Below are 20,779 nucleotides of genomic sequence, written 5' to 3'. Positions count from 1 at the left end.
TAGAGGCACCATATCAGTGAGCCAAATAATCATGAACAATGTCCTGTGGCTTCAGACAATAAATTAGAGTACTACCAAAGTAGTTTTTCATTTTTGCATCTTAATATTTTGATTTTTCTTCTAAGTTTGTCACTGCAATCAGTTCTGTTAACACTTATTCATGAACAAATAAAACCATTTCCATTCTTTGAATTCTTTGGGAAACCACTATCTTTTTGAACAGTGTGTGAAATGTAGTGTGCATATTCATATGAGATCATCAATCATCACAAATTTATGTCATGTATTCTGCAAGGGCAATCCTAACCTTTTATTTTCATGGCCACTGGGAAGCAGTTGTGACCAACTCTATTGGTTATATTGCTGTTTTACCATATGAAAATGGATCTGCATTTATCACGTTCAGAAGCTGTTCAAACCATGATGAACTTTTGTCAACGTGGCACTGCATGGACCTTTGGCCCAAGGTCACCATGAGGGAACATGCCTGACTCCCCCTGATGAGAGCTTCTCAGAAAGGAGCGTGACCCTCTGCAGCTGGCAACTGCCTGGGCAACACGCCAGAGCAAGAACACCACTGCAACAGTGTGCTCAGGACTTGTGAACAGGTGACTGGCAGGTTTTGAACAAAATATGGTGATTTCAATTAATAAATTCTCAACTTTTAAGTACAAGTTTCAGGTTAAAACTTCAAAGAAAATAAAAGTGGTGTTCTTTTGGATGCTGTTTTTTTTGCCTTTTTTTTTTTTTTTTTTTTTAATTTTTGTTTTCAACTGGACTAAACATTGGCCTTGCTCCTCCTTTCTGACAAAGGAAGGAAAAGAAAACCAATTCCAAGTCAAAGACTGCTCTTCCTTTTCCTCAAGCTGTTCTATTTCATAGATTTTCAGTCTATTTTCTTTATTGCCTGGCTTTGCACTGACCAGCAAAGTTAGTATTTACTCATTACAGTACATAATAGGACTAAGAGAAAAGCACCGCAGGATTTGGTCCTGCTATTACTGTGTTCCATTAATTTTACAACCAAGTATTAGCTACCAACATAAAATCCTAAATTCTGAAAACACTTCTGGCTTTGTATTGCTGACATCTAGAAGAACAAAGTTACCAGGTACACGTTACCTTAAAATTGATTTTTAACGACAATATTTTACAATTAACAATAAAAAAATCACACTCCGAACCCAACTTCTTTTGCAGACTATTTTAATAAAGGGATTATAAAATACAAAAGAGAGAGAGACAGGTAACCTGAGATGCAATTTTGGAATGCAAACTTTTAGTTCAAATGTACAAGCTCAAACTTAACAAATGTTTAAAATATTTGAGTTTTTCAAATGGTGCCAAAATAAACCATGTCTTTTCTAAAGACTACATATTTAGCTAGGCTCTGGCAATGTAAATCTTTCAACCATTTCAAGTATTTGTTTAAAAGCCTCCCAGAACACGTGGGCTCCCAACAAAACTGAAGAATGAAATTTTCAGAACACTGAAGCTCAACAGCTGACTTATAATCGACCTAATAAGAGAACACTACTTTATCTTTTTGAACTTGTGAATACATTTTATTTACCAATGCATGAGAAGAACAAACAGAGAAAGTCCAGTTCTGCAGACCCGATGTGAAATGTTACAGCGATAAGAGTCAGCCCATGTACTGCTGCGATCGCAGCCGGAGAAACTGCCCAGCAGTGATTTCATGTGCCTCACAGCTGATTCTTGCATGGGAGGCAAAACTTCTGCAGTAGAAGTTAAGAAGAAGAAAACCCAACAAAACCAACAGCCCTTTTCTAATTGACAGAAATAAAGGCACAGAGAAATTCTGACATTTAGACAGTAAGTTCATTTGTGTACATGGATTAAAGATGTTACAACTCTTGATCACCTGGTAAGAATATATATAAAGTCAATCTTGTAAAATGTTCCTGATTTGGAATAAACAAATAAATGTGTATATGACAACATACTGACATCACCAAACCATTTCAATGATAGCTTATTTATAAAAACAGTTTTAATATTCCTTAACATTAATGATTAACTAATGAATTTTACTTTGCCATGAATGTATTTAAAGAGGAACCAAACAGAATTCAGCTACAGGACTCCACTAACAAGACTGAGCTGGCCATAAACTTTTCAATATCAGCAGTTTTCCCAACACTAGTACAGAAAGCCATGCCACCAGTTTTCAGCTGTGTGCTGCGTGAAAAATAGTACTAAAAGACTAAAGGTCCACAGTTCTTTTCTGTTAAAGTTGATTTGTCACAATATTGTTAATTAGTGAGGGCTTAGGGAAGGCTTACTAGGAATATAATTATAGTGCTGAAAAGCATTAATAATGCTCTTATCCCGAGCCAACATGATGCTATTTACATATTTTACCCTGGCACAGACCAGAAATGGCTCCTAATGCATAATGTGCTGCAGGATCATCAGGAAAAAGACCCAAAATCTCAGAGGGGAAGAACATTTCTGAGTATCTCTGCTTTATTCCAGACAGCAGGGACCCTAATTTGACCAGTAATTACAGTTGTCACCATAAGATTCACCTGTGGTGAGCCACCTTTCATCATGAACTGTTTTTCCATCAGGAGGGAAATGAATTGCTACTCCTGGTACATAATCAGATGCAATCTCATCTTTCTCACATATAGTAGGACAGAAGTGACAATTGAATTTGTCTGCTGTATGGGAGCAGGTTTCTTTTCACTTTCAGAGCTCTGCACAGGCATCAATCAGTTCTCAATGAATAAGCCATATGATAAGCCCATTGACCCATGTTGTCCTTATCACCTCTCTCTACTGACCAGAGCAGATTTCCTGCCCTCATTACATTGAAAGGCTGAAATTAGGCTGGGATCAACAGGACCAGAAGTTCTGCTGAGGGCACTAAAGGGTGGGCCTACACTACCAGACCTATGTGATTTATGCTGCTCACTTCAGCAGGTGAAGAAGTGAAAGTGTTTTGACATTAACCACATAGATACCTTTGCAAACACCCTGGAGGAGCCCAGGAACCTCTTCAGGGACTGCATACCTTTATCAACAGTCACTAAGGAATTTGCCAAAGACCACACACCAGGTTGTTAGTAAGGAAGAGGGAGAACCCAAGTGTTTTTGAATCTTTCTATTTCAACATAGTAAATTTCCCATGGTTCTTTCCAAAGAATAAAAACATTTCCAGCTGAATTCTAAAAATCAACACATTTGATTTAATTACAAATAAAATACATTTATCCTCATTTGTCATTTATGACGAAACACCCTAACGTAAATTATCACTGAATTCTAGGCTGCTTGGTGCAAGACAAAAGACAAAGTCAGGAAGTATTTTTTCACTTTGGGTATAATGTGTCAAAAGAAAAATTATGGAGCAAAACTGTCACTTAATTTTACTGAATCAAGTATTACCTGCAATCAAATGTATCTCACATTAAGCCTGCTAGATGGCTTTTGCATGGCCCATTTAATTTTCCAAAAAAAGCCAATGGACACAAGAGGGTGGAGGTTAAACAGTCTGGCTGTAGGAAGTCTGCATTCACAAGATCATTCACTTGGACGCAGAAATACTTGGGAAAAGGTGAGGAGTTCTAGACACTCCAAGGGGAAGGAGGAACTCAGCACATTCATGTATGGAACATAAGCTCTGATTTAGTAATTTTGCATTTTCAAAGTAGCAAACAACTTCCAAGCAATAATTAATAATTTTACAGTGAAAAATAAGTACTTCAAAGTTAGATTAAAACAATGTGTAAGAATAAATGTTTCATTCTCACAATGAAGGAAAAGCTATGTTATTGTCCTACAGGGATCTTTGTCCCAGAGGCTGCGTTTAACTTAACTAAGAAATCATCTTGAAGAGAGGGTTAATTTGGAGATGGCAGTATTTCATATCACCATATTCAGCATGGAGATGCTGATGATACTTCATTACTGTCAGTATTAAAGAGGAGCTGTGAGAAGAGATGGACTAAGAACTCATGGTCACCAGGGAATGCTTAAACAACAGGTGACATTCAGTACCCATAAATGCTGTGTTGTTCAGAAAACAGTTCTGTCTTCATACAGGCTACAATGAACTCTGAGCTGGACATTACAACTGAGGAAGGAGATCTAGAGGAGTTGCCATTTTATTACAGAAATATTAATACAAATAAATAATCTGTCAGAAAGCAAGTCCAATGCTAAACATGGTTACAAATAGCACAGAGAATCGGAAAACATAATTATGACAACCATTAAAGTCACATTTTGTCTATATCTTGAACAGTAGGCACAATTGTGTTGCATCTAGGTAAAAACACTGCAGAGCTGGAAAAAAAAAAGCTTAGTATGACAAAGCCAATTAAAAACATGGGACAAATCCTTTAAATGAGACTAAGGGCTCTCTATGGAAAAGAAAAGCAGGGGAAATGATGCCAAATATGTAAAATCACATGGGACATGGAAATATGAACAGGGTATAGTTCCTCACCACTTCTCTCATACAAAAACTAGATAATAGCAAATGAATAGAGCTGGTTCATAAGAGAAAAGGAAGTATTTTTTCATTCAAAGCATAATTAACTTCATAAGACCTTGTGAAAGGAACAAGTAGATGCAAGCAATTTTAATGGATTAAAAAACAAGCCATAAAAAAGTGCTGCTAAATACAAAGACACCACCTCTGGCTTAGAAAGCCTGTAACTAACAAATTGCTGGGACACCAACTGGGAGAGTGGTCACTAGATCTAGCCTGACTTTTTACATTCCTAGGCATTGCCTTTGGCAATTTGTTATTGCCAAAGGCAGTCTTTGGGCTTTGGTCTAGCACAGCATGGTAGTCCTTACATTTTTGCCTTTATTCCTTCCTTACTACCTCCTTACAGCAGAAATAGTTCACTAACACTGACAGCTCAGGAGATCTTGTCATCCACTTTGTGCACAAAGCTCAGTGAGGACCGTAGGACAAAGAGCTGTTGAGTCACCCAACGAGCTGACCAGCAGCACACAGCAGCACATGGTGAAGGGACTGGAATCTGGAGGGTGGCAATCCTCTGGTTTGGAAGCATTAAAATTTCTTCCCACTGAATAGGTGTGGGGGAGAGGCTCCAGACTCACTGGCTATCTTAGGATTGACCAAAGGTCAAAAAGGAGCACTTCAGAAGTTTCTAGAAGTGACTTGGGTAAATGTGGCTTGGAGGGATGCTACTTATCTCCCTGTAAGAGGTTAGATTTAGTCAGCTGAAACTAGGAGGGGCTTGGGTCTACAGATGAAGAATCTTTAACATTTAAGTGTTTGAAAGAAAAAAACAGACATTAAAATGTCTCTCTCTACACCTAAAACTAAAATTTCATTTTTTCCAGATAGACTGCACTATCACAACATCTGAACAAGCAAGCATTAAGACATAAGACCATGTGACAACATTAAACACAAAGCAAAGTAGACAAGTGGAAGCCTTAGGAGCTACATCCACCTTGCCTGAGTAGGCTTGTCCTGAGGAGACACTAAAGCCCAGCTGGTTGCTGAGATCCTTTATTGAATTTGGGATGCTCAGAGATTACAGCTGCTTTCTTGAACAGGATTATGTGAGTACTGGCCTGACTGTTCATACAAGGAAATTGTTGGGTCACAAATATACCTCTAAGTTTCAACTCTAATGTATGTAGAGCCTGTAATGTCTGTGTACCCCAAATTTTCCTCCTCAGTCCTCAGTTTCTCCCCTCCCTGTCAGATTCTATGCTTCAGACTTTAAGTCCTGGGCACTTCATGAATACAGAAAGCTGAGGATTGACAGTTTGGCCTCAAACCCAACCTGGATGGTACTCCCGCACTGCAGAGCAATCAGAGTCTTGTAGGACAGGGATGAGAAGAGGCAAACACTGAAAACGTGAAATTTAAAATTATAAGGTTCTTTCTAAAATCTGAAAGCTTTTTCCTCATTTAAAAAGACAGAAGAGTGATTAAAAATAATACAGGAAATTTTCTCTACTGTCTGAGACACTGTACAATGTCACAAGACTTTCATGTTGCTATTCTTTAAGCTGTACTTCCAGTCAAACCTAAATGTAAATGTCTTTTTAATGTATACTGAAAATGCCATGTACTAGCAGAAGCTATTCAACTGCTGTATAAAGCTATACATTTATCCTGCCCTTTGATGTAGCCACAGTAACTACCTGCAATTCAATGGGCTATGAATAAGGAGGAAAAAATGTCCAATATAGCAGCCAGAGATATTCCTTGAATGCCAATCTACTTTATCAATTAATATATTTAACATGCAAATAATGGACTATTTGGAGCCTAACAAATAAAATAAGGGATTTAAATTTTGAAACTGCTTTGCAGCATTTTGAACCTGAAGCCTGCAGTATTTAAAAAACAACCATGCTGTGCCTTGCAGCAGACTATAGTCTTAACACTGAGAGGACAGACTGTTGAAATGAGCATCTACATAATTTTTCACAATACACTGTGCCACAATGCATTTGGTTAAAAACAAACATATGTTTGCAGTGAAACATTTTAACAAATCACAGAACTCGGCAGCAAAGTAGTTAAACATTTATGATTTGATTTTATCTCAGCTTGGAATGTCGCTGGAGTGTCCCACTTCTAACAACTGTTTGCTAAGTTAAGGCTTCAGTGTTTACACAGTGCTGAATGAAGCAGCCTGGTCACCAGATGTGAAAGCTTCCTTAGACTGGAGCTTTCAATCAGATCACGGTCCTAATGGTCCCTGCTCCAACCTTCTTCCTCAGGACGTCCACCAGCCTTTCCAACCTGAGAGGGGGCAGGGGAGAGGGAGAGGAGAGAAAAAAAAAGGAAGCTAATGTTAGGAATGTTCTGGCTGAAAGAGACAGTGTTTGCACTGAACCAAGCTGTCCTGGTGGTGGTCACGCTCAGAAACAAAGCACTACTGTAAAAGAGAGACATTAAGGGGAAATGCAGACAACTTGCGAAAAACTTTTTAACCTACAACCCAACCCATCTGCAGTTAGTGATATATATCAACTCACTTCTCCTTTGCATGGTGTATCCGAGGTTCTTGTAGGGCATTAACACAAAACTCTGTGCAGCAGCCCTGTGGTACAATATACACTTTGGTGTAAGAAGGACAATTAATTTTTACACTTTTAAAAATATGAACTGTCCAGGACTCTTGTCAAATGTAGCACTTAACTATTGTTTCCCTTTAAATAATATCTTTCCCATTATCCAACAGATACTTTAACTGTCCATTTTATAAATTTATGTCTAAAAGCTGATGTGTTTTATTTAAAAACGTCCTCAAAATACCCAACAAGCCAAGTTTCTGAGGACATGGATGATGATATTTTGAAGGTGGCCTGCATGATTAATGTGTCAATACTACTACAGAAAAATTAACAATATAAGTAAGTAGGACAGAAAGCTGCCCAATCCTCTTAGCTTTAAGGCACAGGCACTTTAAAGATGTTCAATCTCACTGTCTTAATTAGATTTTTCTTTTCTTAAATTATGTAGAAGAATGCAAAGGACTAAATTTGTTCATCATTTTGTGCCTATACACATTTATCTTCAGTATTCCAGAAATCATGTATTCAAGCTATTTCTTCAATTTGTCTGTGTTTTATGGTATCCTTCAATGAAAACTCTTCCACAAATAAACCATCTGTATAAAAGCAGACACTGTGTGTAGCAGAACACTTTCACAGCCATGTCCAGAATATTATACACACAGCTTCCACAATGGATAAACAGAGCTGCAGGTTCAAATAGCTGTATTCATTGTTACAAAGTTGACCATTTTTTTCTTATCTTGAAAGACAATAAAAAAAATATTATACGACATGAGAAATGCAGATAGGAAATAAAAATAACACAGCTTTATCAAAATTGCAAAATGCATTTTATCTAATGAATGCATTAGTAACTTCAGTGCACGTAAACTAGTCAACACGGATTTATTGCCACAAGTCATGACTAATGTGCTTGGTACGTATTGAAACATTCTTGTTTTCCAGGAACCACCAAGCACGATGAAGCTACACCTTTCATTGTACTCACTAGGTGACTTAATTCCTGAAATGAGATTAAGAATTCACCACCCAAATGTAATCATCAGACAGCAGGAAAAGTATGTGGAAGGTTCAGCTCATTCTTGCTGTTCCACAGGGACTCTAGGGGAATGAATGTACAGGTAAAAAATTGCTAAAACACTGCTCCTCTCCCTTCAGTTTTCCAATAGTTACTTTTCCTTCTTAACCAACTGGAGCATTTACCCCTGGTTTTGTAAAATAACATCTAATGCACTTTGTCTTTATAGAGGCAGCACCCAAAGAGCCATAACTCAGTGCTGTCAGTTCATGCAGGTATAAAGTCAGGGATTTCACAAGTTATTTGCTCCTTTAAGTTTTCTCAGATGAATATATCAATGTCTTCTGAGTTCTAAGGATTTTAACTCAGTTACTGATCAGTCAGTTTTGTCAGCCTCTCTTATTGGGAGGTTTCCCTTTTACATCTGCTGTCAGTCCATGGCAATTAGTCCTCTTTCACTAGCATGTGTATTCAGAAGCACAGCAGCATTCTCAGCCATTTTAACTCTTGCTGGAGGTCTCTTTCACACTAGCACCCTCTCTAATGTACTTCAGAGACATAAAAGCACTGAAGAAACATATCAAACTGTTTGGACAAACTGAAGGTTTGGGTTGAAAATTGTTTTTCTGGGAGACAGCATAAAACCTGTAAAATCTGAGATCATGGCTTATTTAAATCACTGTTCAGTTAAAAAGAAATATTGTGTGGCTTATACAAGGCGGGGGGTGGAGGGGGAGGAATGACTTCAGTAATTGAGGCTCCTTTTGGGGAAACACAAGTAGAATGTCACAGCTTACACACTGTCCTACAACTGGGTTTAGATGTGCACCACTCTGTGACCAAGCAATGGCACTGCACACCAGAGCAGAACAAGTCAGTGAAGAGCTGCCCATGTTTGAAGAGAAATACCACTGGGATGAAAGTAGCTGTCTTCTGTTTAACCTTGAAACTGTCAGGCTTCATTGAAAATAATGAGGCTTAACAATCATAGTTTCTGCTTTTCAAATGAATGATGACTGAAATCATCAAAATGAGGTATTCCTCACCAAATACAAATACACACCATGCAGAGCTTATTTGCCTTTTGTTTCAGTCATATGTGTATTTGCAAATTTATTTATACTTTATCAGAAGGAAAAGAAAGGTAGCAGTGGATTAAGATATTGTATCTTTGAAAGAGATTTAAGCAACAATGCAAAAGAGAAATGGTAGGAGCTATTTATACAATAAAATATCATAGGGCAAAATTTACCCCTACACAGACACAAGACCCAATATACCACTGAAATCCCACTTAAGCCTACAAAATAATGCTATGTGCTGAATCAGTGGTTAATAACTCTTGATACAGGCCTCAGGGGGCTTTTTGGAATGATAATCCTGAACTCTTTGTTCACCAAGGGCCCAACTCTGTCATCCCAAGTCACACTAAGCAACATTTTCTTTGTGAGTAATAAAAGGTAGCTAAAAAGGCTGTTTGTGCCAGTGAGGTGCTGCCTGTGAGGGGTGAGGGTGGCAGAGCCAGACCCTGTTGATAAAGCTTTCTGCCCAGCCCAGTGGGGCACTGCAGGCAGCTCCATCTGGAGACTGAGCATTTTAATGTGGAAAACTGCAGCAAGAGTTTTATACATCAAGATCAAACGTAACTTAAACAGAAGAATGAAAGGTACTGGGAATTAGTCTCAATGTTTTCAGGATTTTATTCAAAATATGGAAGACATGAAGAAAGCAACTTCTGTTACTTTGTGCAATTTCACCAAATTTTACTTAACTGAAAGCAGCACCCACTACATTTGATTGTATTCCAAGACAAATTCTAACCAATTCTAACAAATGACATTTGTCTTTTTGCTTGTGAACAGTCCTCATAGTATAAGTTAAATGTGCAACATGACACTTTCTCCTGAGATATAAGCAAGGACACTCACTGAATTTGCATCTCATGAAGCAACTAAATAAATCATTTAAGAAGAAAGTATTTGAGTTCATATTTTAGATCAGGCAGAAGAAAGATATGGTGGCTGGGCCATTCTGTGGTAGTGTTGAAGGTCCAAATGTGTAAGGACAGAAACACACCTTTTGGAATGCTTTACAAAGCCTCTTAAGGGCCCACTCCCCACTCTCACAGATTTCAGTTTCTTCCTTAGAAATTTTTTAGAACTGCAGTAGATGACCTTCATTATTCTTTCTTTCTTCAAATACTTCTAGAAAGTCTGTCCCTTAGCAAATAAATTCTCTCAACAAATGCCACATCAGCATTTTTTATACAATTATTATATGCATGCATGCAAATTGAGTACAAAAGGACATATAAAATACAGGAAAAAACTATGGATTCAGATGTATAGGTACAACTTTGGTTTTATTTCTACTGATTTACATATACCCAAAAGTAAAAAGTAAAAATATCCAGTGCTTTTCAAGATAGATTGAATTTGCATTGATGAAAAACACAAAGATGACGGCTAGAAATATTCTTTATCTACACTACATACTTCTGTAATGGTCCCATGAAATGGAAAAAATAAATAAAACACACCATTTAGGAAAGGGATACCCAGTCCATCATTATTTTTAAGTTAACAAAAGACACAATGTTAAGAGTCTTGAATTGCAGTGGCTTAATTCTTTCTCCATACAAATTGGGAATTAAGCAGTTGAATCTGTGTTCTATATAGCAATAAAAAGAATTCCATAAGGGGCTTGCTGCTATGATGTTACAGGTCTAATTATGTCCTTTTAAATATGTTGCTAAGCTTTAAGAATATCCTCATTTTTAGAGGAAAGCTACCTGAACAGGATAATTACTAGGGGAGCCTTCCCCAAGACAAATTCTCAACCATTCTCAAATTTTCTTCCAGTTATTTCAAACTGTGTTCCCTTGTCACCTGTGCACACAGCTATCAATGCCTGGTATGTCGTTATGTGGAGTGTTCTTACACAGATCCTGAATTGCTTGACAATCTGCTCTGAGTTTTAGCAGAGCTTTACTCCTGTGAGTAAAAACAATTTTGGTTTTAGACCTGGTCTCCATAAGGCAGACTTAAAATCCTAACTGACAGAGAAGTTTGCTCAGGGAGTCCCAAAGCTGATCAGACCAGTGCAAGTATAGTACCTACTGCTCTCTACTGCTCACTCCTATGCATGTTTGTGGCTTGCTTCCCTCTTTCACATATTCTACTAAAGAAGTCTAGATTTCACCTGTAGCTTGGGATCAGTAAAAACTCTGCAACTGCGTAAATCCGCACACCCCTTCACACTGCTCCAACTCTGGCCAAAGGAACTCACCCCAAAGACAACAGTGGCCTTTACTCCCAAGTTCTGAATATGACAGTTATACAGTCACAGAGTGAACTCCCTGGGAATCATGCCCCAGAAATACAAAAAATGGACACCCAACTGACAGAAAAGGGCACCCTTCAAGTAGCCTATGTCCTAATCTGCAAAGCAATATACAGACTAGCCAAAAACAATGGTTTCTACCTGCAAATGGAGGAGTTAAGTCATAAAAACAAAATCATCCTGGATTTTGAAACGCTATATAAAGGCTTATAAACCTAAGCTATAGCCCTTGGTTATCTTTCCAGTAGATAAGATTAGGCTCAGGCTATGAAGATGGCCTTACTTGCCTGATTTCTGGCTTCTTGTGGAATGTGTTTTGCTGACACTAATTCCCTTTAGAAACCAAGCTTTTGAAAATATGTTAGATAAATAAAATGCATTGGACAAAAGCACTGCAAGCAGTTTAGCAGTAGAGTTCAGTGAATGGTTGTTTGGTGAGTGGTCATAAGAACAAATTCACTTAATTTCATTTAGAATAAAATACTTCCCTTCCCTTCCCTTCCCTTCCCTTCCCTTCCCTTCCCTTCCCTTCCCTTCCCTTCCCTTCCCTTCCCTTCCCTTCCCTTCCCTTCCCTTCCCTTCCCTTCCCTTCCCTTCCCTTCCCTTCCCTTCCCTTCCCTTCCCTTCCCTTCCCTTCCCTTCCCTTCCCTTCCCTTCCCTTCCCTTTTCCTCTTGGATAAACATAATAAAATTCTAAATGGCATACTTGTTTTCAGGTATTTTCTGTCAATTCAAGGAAACAAATGACATAGAGAAGAGAGGCTGCTGTGATACTGGTCTTGCCCAGAAACCAGTCACTTGGACAGGATCATTTACTCAGGAGGCTGGAGCAAACTGATTCAGCTCTAATATCTGCACAAGGGAACTGGACCCTGCTGCTTCCCTCTCAAGGGAATGGCACTGTGCTAACACTGGGTGTTGGGGAGGCTTGTTCTCAGTTTCAAAATTTGAGGCTGTTTTGTTTGAATAAAATACTTAAATATTCACTGTTTTGAAGCCTGGTATCAAGGATATGACCTTGCAGTGCATGACCTATCTGCCTTGCTACACAGACATCACCCTCTTACTCCTGGCTGATTCAGCTAATTTTTAATTCTCCTTTTTCCTCAATTCAGGTATTATTTTTGCCACCTCAAAAGCCTGCCTTTTTAACAATAATTTTTAATCTTCTCAGTAAAAATCACTGTCATTGAATTTAATGGTCTGTAACAATTCTTTCATAAACCATCACAGTGATAAAGACCACATGTGCTTTCAGTGCAAAGGATGCCTCTTTCTTCTTAACCAAGTTCCCTCTGCATTTTTTGGACCAGAGTCTGGGTGTCTTTCTAAATGGCAGGCTGGAGTTCAGGCATCATTTTGAACCTGATGCTGGGTATGATTCAGTGCTCTCTGTCAGACAAGTGGCTGGACTAACTGGTATTAATGGTCCTTCCTGGTCTTAAACCACACATCTCAGAGACTGATTTTGCAGCATCAGTGAGCTCTAAACCATGGTAGACCACAGTGTTGAATCTAATCACTACAGGCACCGCTGCCAATTCCTGCCTGCCCAGCACTGTTTGTAATGTCACTCCAAAAAGTATGTTCCATTAAATGTACAAGCTTTAAATTTGGCAGGGCAAACCATTCTGCCTCTGAAAAGCACTGTCACCAAACAAGCATTCCTATTAAATCCCTTTCAGCATCTTCTCAACCAAAAAGTGCAATACTGTATATGATTAAATTTAGAAGCAAATGCAGCCAGTTGGGCTTTTGACAGCAGACATAGTTCAAAATAAACCTGGCTTACACAGGCCTTGGCTAAAATATTAAGCCTTTATCTGTGGTCCACAATAACTAATCTTGTCAAACTGTTTGCCCTCTACCTTCTGTTTGGAAGATTATGAGCTAGCTCACCATTACTATTCACCTTATGCCATCACTAGCAGCAGGAAAAGTGAGCAGTAAACACAGTTGGTCCATTTTGACAGCATTTCACCCTGTCATTGATGTAGATTGTTACATATTACAGGATAATACAAAATCAGGACTTTGCTTTTAATGCCACCTTGTGAAAGGTATCACTCCTTCACTTTCAAATACTTGCTCAGGACAGCATACACTGATTGACAAAAATAAATGAGCTTCTGAGAAAGAAAAATAAACCCTGAAACAACTATAGTGTATTTCAGTACATCGAAATCTACGACATGTCATAAAGACTAGTCTCCTATTATTGGATGGACCATTCACATCTGAGCATGCAGCTGCTTATGGAAAACCAGCAGTTTTACCTTATGGTAATATGTCTTCCCCTCAGAAAGTATTCTTCCATAGTATTTATTTATTCAAATAATGAATAATGAATAATGAATGAAGTATTAATTCCTGAAAACTCCTGATGAACACTAGTCATGCCCCTTGGTAATGATGTTTGGTTTCATTAGAGTGCCATGAATCACAGGCAATCTTATTGTGTCTCTGAACTTTTCCACACATTCTTGAGGGCAATATAGTCTCAGATTTCTATTCTTCACATCTACAAACATAATAATAATAAAAAAGTATCCCACTGAATTAGAGAATAAAATTACTGCATACAGAGTCTTTTTCTCTCAGCTTCTCAATTTGGGCTCTGAACTGTGTCTGGCAACAGCTTTCCAGATTCCTTATACTATATTCAACAGAAATGTATTTCAGGACATGATAAAAAGGACCTCCTTTATAGAGGATTTTGGTTTGTTTGAAATCCATCTTCAGGGAAATTTAAAAGCAATGTCAAAAATTTATTATCTCAAACAAACAATTTCAAATTTGCTCAAAATGAACAGTTAGGGTTTGTTTACAGATCTGCAGAGAACAGCCTTATTAAGAGACACTAGAAGTTGAAAGTATGTCTGAAATCACCACATTACATCTTTCTGCATGTTAGACTTCTTGTAAATTCAAGTCTGAACCTCTCAGTTGCCTATTCCAAGCAAGTATCACCTCCTTCAGGCACCTTCTGGTCAAGTCCTGTTTACAATGAGTTTGTACAATTTCAAATACTGATGTACTGATGTCCTGGTTTTGTCTGGGGTAGAGATAATTTTCTCTGGCTGGTATAGGGCTGTGTTCTGGATTTATGCTGAACACAGGTTGATAACAGAGAGATGGTTTTGCTACTGCTGTGCAGGGTTTACACAGAGCCAAGGTCTTTTCTGCTTTTTGTACTGCCACACTGGCAAAGAGGTTCAAGGTGTGTGGAAGGTTGGGAGAAGACACAGCTGGGACAGGTGATCCAAATTGACCAAAGGCATGTTCCAGACCACATGACATTGTGATCAGTATAAAAGGGAATAGGAAGGAGGCGGAAGTGGGGATACTCAGAGTGATGGAGTTGGTCTTCCCAAGTATCAGTTCTGTGTGATGGGGCCTTGCTCTCCTGGAGATAGCTGAACACCTGCCTGCCATGGGAAGAAGTGAATTAATTCCTTGGGGTTTTTTGCTTGCATGTACAGCTTTTGCTTTTCCTATGAACCTGCCTTTGTCTCAACCCATGAGTTTTCCAGCCTTTACCCTTCCAGTCCCACTGGTGAGGGAGTGAGTGAGCAGCTGTGTCGAACTTGGCTGCTGGTTGGGGTTAAACCATGACAACTATTCAGGCTGTTTCCCAAGTACATCCCATCAAAGCACAGATCTGGCAAACTCCTCTTTATATCATTAACAAGAAAGTGTGAACTTTTTTCTTGATTCCACAAGTATTTGAAAAAACCCAATGCAGACTTGATGGCTCTAAGCAGCTCTTAATCCTGTTCCACCTCCCTGAGGTGGTTCCACCTTGTGACCAAAATTAATCTGGAGCTCATGGACAGAAAATCCCTTCCAAGAAACCATCATTAAATCCCTCCACATTAAAAATAGGTTTTACATAGGTTTGTTGTATTTTATCACTGATGTGATATTGCCCAAGCTGGAATGATGTTCACAGCACCTAGAGATCAAGTAGCAATGGAAACAGGTATGGATGTAAAAGGAAAGCATTCTACTAAGCTCTTACTAGTGATAAGTCCTTCATAATGGGCTCAGACTGGTAGGTGAACTCTCAACCCCTCTGGTGCTTTCAGGACTACTCACATTTGGTCATATTTCTGTAAAGTATTTCTAGAAAAAAGGGCAGTCTTCTCTCAGAAACTAACAAAAGAATCCATGGACAAAACATCCTCTCTTCCTCCTAATGTTTCCCTTGGTGGCAATTCTGCCTGGTGATGACATGAGTGGGACTGATTGTAGGAGAAAAGCCTTTTAATTTCTGTTGATGAAAGAATAAAAAATTGGCTTTACATAAAGTCACAAAATTCTTCAAAAGTATAGAGTAAAATCTACAAAATGTGTTTTGTGTTGAGTGCATCACTTAGATATCCCTTTTATCTGATGCGCATATGTTATGTCCCTTAAATAATTTATGATTATCTTATCAAGGATTGAAATATAAATGATAGAAATACATATATTATAAGGCACAAAGTAAATTGCTAAATAAAATAATCTTATTGTACACATTTCAAAACCTGCACAATACACAATACCTGCAGTGTCTTTCATTCAAAGGCTGAATTCTGATACTTTCTATGGGCAAAAATTCCATTATCTGAAGTTAAAATGATAAAATTTGGTCCTAAAGATTTATGCCTTCCAACAGGTCAGTGTTTGGATCTGTATCCTTATACCCACATCACAGCATAAATCTAGAACACGAAAACTGAGCAACTTGTCAATAAAACAACAGTGGTGATTATGGGGTTAAAGCTGTTAGCTCTCATAAATACAGTTGATACTGCCCTTCTACAAAACCTTGTTAAAAAAAAAGCCTTATGAAAAAATAGGACTATTAATTAATGGCTCAGTAGTAGTTCAGAAACACAAACTGTAATTTTTTTTCTCAGATAACTAGCCCCTGGTTTAGAAAAGGTATACTTAATTTTAAGCATTGGAAAAATTCAAATGATTTCAAGTTTGCTTAAAATAAAATACTTCATTGGCTTAGTAAGGTATTTCTTTACGTTGTTGTAAAGAACTGTCTCAGCAATTCTCTAAAAGGTTATACGTAATTCAGGAGCTTCAGAAAGTCTGGGTTTTCTTTTTGAGCTTCTGCATATACATTTTACAGTATTCAATCTTTTGCATATGCTAAGAAACAGTATGAGTATTAACAGAAAGAACCGCAAATTTATTTTTATTCCTTCAGCCAAGCCACAAATAAATGACTCTTGCAAACAAACCAAATACTATTTAGTAACGGCAATGTAAATGCCATGGACTTATTTTATTTGGATATAAAATATTAAAGTAAATGAGTATTTGCTGTGACTCTCTTTTTATCATCTTGGAAAAAAAAGCAAGTCTGAAAAAAAGTTTTCTTGCTATTCTTCAAGGAGCACTCAATCTGCTGTTCAAAGTTATTTAATAATTTCTCATACAATAGTTAACTATGAGCTTACAAATACTGTGTCAGCGTGCTTCTTCCTATTGGGCAAACAACTTCAAAATCTAATTTGTTTGTGTTATTGGTCTTACTAAATATTAGTCTTTGCAAGTCTGGTTTACACCACTGAAGTTAACTACGCCAACATTCTGATTTTGTTCTGAAGTATTCCACAACAAGCTGATATTATACAATACAAGCCCAAGAGCTAGCTGATCCAGTTTACTGAGTGTATACTTAGTGTATTTTGCTACTGATAAATCAATAAAACCATGTTGTAATCTACAAACTTCCATCTCTCTGAAGCAGCTATAAGTAAACTGTAAATGAACACACAGGTCAAAAACTGGGATGCTTTGATTATGTTGACTCTGAAAACATTTGACTTTCATAGAATACATTTTAGTGTTTGAGAGAATGAAGTTTCAGCACTGCTTTTATTTTTGTGAAAGGCTGAGATGATAAATATTCAAATGACAATAAATATTTGTGTTTATATTGTAACTACCCATACTTTAACAAAACAATGTCTGCGCTGCAATCCACAATGTACAGAGGTTAAGTAAAAGTAAACCACAGCTACAAAAAGAAAATAAATACTTGACTTTGACTGTATGTGCAGTTTTGCATTCTTCATCGATGTGAAAATCCCTGCAGCCAATGGATATGTTGGCTGTTCAAGGAATGCACAAAAAGCATACCTGTCATTCCCTTTGATTGGGATTTTTTTGTCTTCATCCTATTAAGTGCACCACTGAGCATAATACTGGCACTGATCATAAACTGCCAGATCTCCCTACAATTTATGACACCCAAAATATCTGGGAGAAGGATATCCCATAATCTGCTCTGGCAAAATCAATCACACATTATAATTGTATGAGACTTTCAGTAGTGATACCACAATCTGCTCTATTACTTTTAGTGTCTTGTTCCAGGCTGTCCAGAAGTTCTCAAGCTACCTTCTCTAAAACTAAGGCCACAAGTTTCTTTTAAGGTGATAAAGACAACAGCAGTTCTACCGGTTCTCCTTTTCAGGACAAGCATAAAAAATAATGATTCCAGTTAAAGCATTCAGCCAAGCTAAGGAAAACCTGGTTTTAACCCACATCTGCCACTTCTCAGGGGAGCAGTACACACCAGGGTTGAAGACTTCTAAGCTTTTCTTTCTGAAGCTGTGAATTTCTACAGAAGACCTGAAGGTGTGATTCTGTGGGTGGCAACCAAGGGTGCCCACCTGGAAAATGGAAGTTCTGATACTGGTTTTGTATTTATGTTCAATAAGCACATTATTTATTTATTGGATAAAACTGAGAAAAAGCCCTAAAGGTAAGTCTCAGAAACAGGTCTTGTTTCTCAGAGGTGAGTAGACTATTTGCTTCTCTCTGATCCAAGCAGCTTGCACTATTTTCTGCTACATGGTACTGTTTCAAATCAAGGAACAGGGAGCATCCAGACCAGACCTGTGTGGCTAAAATGCCTCTCAGAGGTGCAGGATATCTGAATCTCCACAGATGGAGGAGAAAACTGAGATCCATTATGTCACACCCTGGAGGAGAATCCCTGCTCCCAAACAACTACTTTGAAAACTAAGTGTGGGATGGGGGCAGATGCCAAGGACACTTTTGAAATAAATGTCTGAGGTCACACTGCTCTGCATGAGTGTCTGAAACCAGTGTGCCTCACTCTGTCTCAGCATGTGCTTCTCCATTTGGGTCTCCAGGGAAACCAGGCAGAACAGATAAAAAGTCAATTGTTTTATAATTTTTTTCAGTTAGAAGTTTTCTGCTTATCCTTATCCAAATCCTTCTGTCCCAAGTGCTTATTCAAAGTGCTTTGGGCAGAGAAATCAATAGTCTTAGTGGTACTGAGTTATTAGGCACTCCCTCCATCACAGCCTGCAAATTTTTAGCTGGACTGCAACATGAAGTGCCCAATTAAAAAACTGGTGTAATTCAATAAAGATAATATAATCCAATAAGGAAAATACATTTCATTCCAGCTTTCCAAAAGTTACATATATCCTTTTGTACGGTATGAATAATATGTCAGCCTTACCGAGGGAAAAACGATCTGCCTAGTGATACAGAAATATGTAACAACAGCAGCCCAGAGAATATGCCAATGATGACTGAACTTGTTCAGCTCACCTTAGATTTGAATATTAGTTGTATATTTTATTTCCTTCAGACCTAGAAAATTGATTTCTGTCTATATGTTAAATTTCTCTGAGGCTGCACATAACCTCATTGGCTTACTCAATTTTTTTTTTATAGTAACAAAGAGGTATTGCTACAAGACTGTTTAATTCATCATTTCGCCATGCATATTAGTGCAGTCTGAGGGGAGTTTTTCTGAGAGGAATCACTGGTGTTAGTGCAGAATTCCAAGTATTTAAAAAAATTCTGACCCTTCTATGTACTGCTTTCAGCTAGATCAAGCATGACTTTTTCACACATTTCACTGACTAAAGCAGACTACTCCAGTCTACTCCTCCTAAATCTGGTAATTTCACTCAGCCTCTAATCGCTGCTCTATGGTAATAATTTCGCATGTGATATGAGTGACAATTACTAGATTTTGTGTTTTGGACTTTCTCATGTTCCTATTCATGTCTGGTATGCCAAAAAAATTTGCATCAGCTCTGCAGAATTCTTCAGAGTATGTGGTAGTTTTGCATGTCTGGGAATCTTCCATCTGGCTAGTGTGGGTTTCCTAAACACCATAAAACCCTGCCTGTGGATGATTGTGTATCTCTTATGGGCCCCATGGAGCTTATAATCTGCTTTTAATCATTGTATGAGGCAGCCAACACATCAGTCCTCATCAAGGAGTTTTTTCCATTTTGAATCCTTTTTAATAAGTTTTGATCCAATTCTGAAAACCAGAACTGTTGTTAATTTGCATTGGTATCTTAAACTGCTACAAAAATTGTCTTCCTTTGCTTCCCATTTCCTTCCATACAAACTCTGATATCCATTGACTTCTGTGGATTGCTACAGCAAGTAGAAGGTTCTTAGCACCTTTCTTTCACTCAATTGTCTTTTGAATGTACCCACCAGCATCTGTTTCTCAGCAATCTACAGGTCTCTGCAGGTCATGCCCTTGAATGCAACTTAGTGTGACAGAGCAAAGTCAATTTGCTGTAACTAAGAAACTAGCTCTGTATCTACATTCTTCAACAAGACGCCAGGACTTACTTTACATTTCAAAATGCCAGCACCAGTTATTCCCCATATGATATTAAAAGATTACCAACTATTCCAACTCAGTAGAATTTCACAGCAGCAGGCAGCTCAGTAGTTATCATTAAAAGAAAAATCACTTTTGAAATGTGCTAAAATATTTGCTGACACAAATCAGCGAAACTACCAGTATCTAAGAAATTGGACTCCTAGCCTCCAGTATTTAATGTTTTGATCTGACATGCACCAGAGTACAATTTTGTAAGTAAAAAACCAAACAAAAATAGCAGTTTAAGCTTGAATAGAAAAGTCTCAACATCTAAATATAACATCTTAATAAAGTAAGAAATCAAATAATATTTATTGTTTTGAAAGAAGAAAACAAAAGAAATATCTCTCTCAAATTTAAAATAAAGCCAACGGAGTCAACCCTAAGACTTGGTGGTTCCTCCAAAACAAACAGCTTTAAGTCCCAGTGAATGTACAACTTGTTTCTTTTGTGAAGTGCTTCTGCCTGCAATTTCTAATTAACTAGCTCCATTATTTCCTACAACAAGTAGCTCAACGCATACAAGCTACAATGTATGCTTCAGCTAAACATATGTAGGTATGATTTTAAAAGGAGATAACTAGTTAACAACATTTGCATGTTGCAAAGAGGCTCAATTAGTATAATAATTCTGAAATCTTGCTTTTAGCCTGTTCCCTGCATAGCTGTCCCTACTGAATACAATCTGC

The 20,779-nt window shown here is 37.8% G+C and overlaps 1 protein-coding gene across 17 annotated transcripts in view; it reads right to left on the bottom strand.

The window, feature by feature from the left end:
• Window positions 1-1,537: 1,537 nt before the first annotated feature.
• MIPOL1 (mirror-image polydactyly 1) overlaps window positions 1,538-20,779 on the bottom strand; it is a 184,948-nt gene continuing 165,706 nt past the window's right edge. For all 17 annotated transcript variants that reach the window (XM_085582114.1, XM_085582118.1, XM_085582123.1 and 14 more), the window contains one exon: window positions 1,538-6,772. In XM_085582114.1, coding sequence (XP_085438240.1) covers window positions 6,706-6,772 — 67 coding nt within the window. In that variant the 3' untranslated portion in view covers window positions 1,538-6,705. The remainder of the gene's footprint in view (window positions 6,773-20,779) is intronic.

Source organism: Lonchura striata, chromosome 5 (genome assembly GCF_050655825.1).
Source record: "Lonchura striata isolate lonStrDom1 chromosome 5, ASM5065582v1, whole genome shotgun sequence".
In the NCBI taxonomy this organism is placed as follows: Eukaryota; Metazoa; Chordata; class Aves; order Passeriformes; family Estrildidae; genus Lonchura; species Lonchura striata.
The sequence above is the reverse complement of the archived record's forward strand: the minus strand, read 5'-3'. Positions and strand labels throughout refer to the sequence as shown.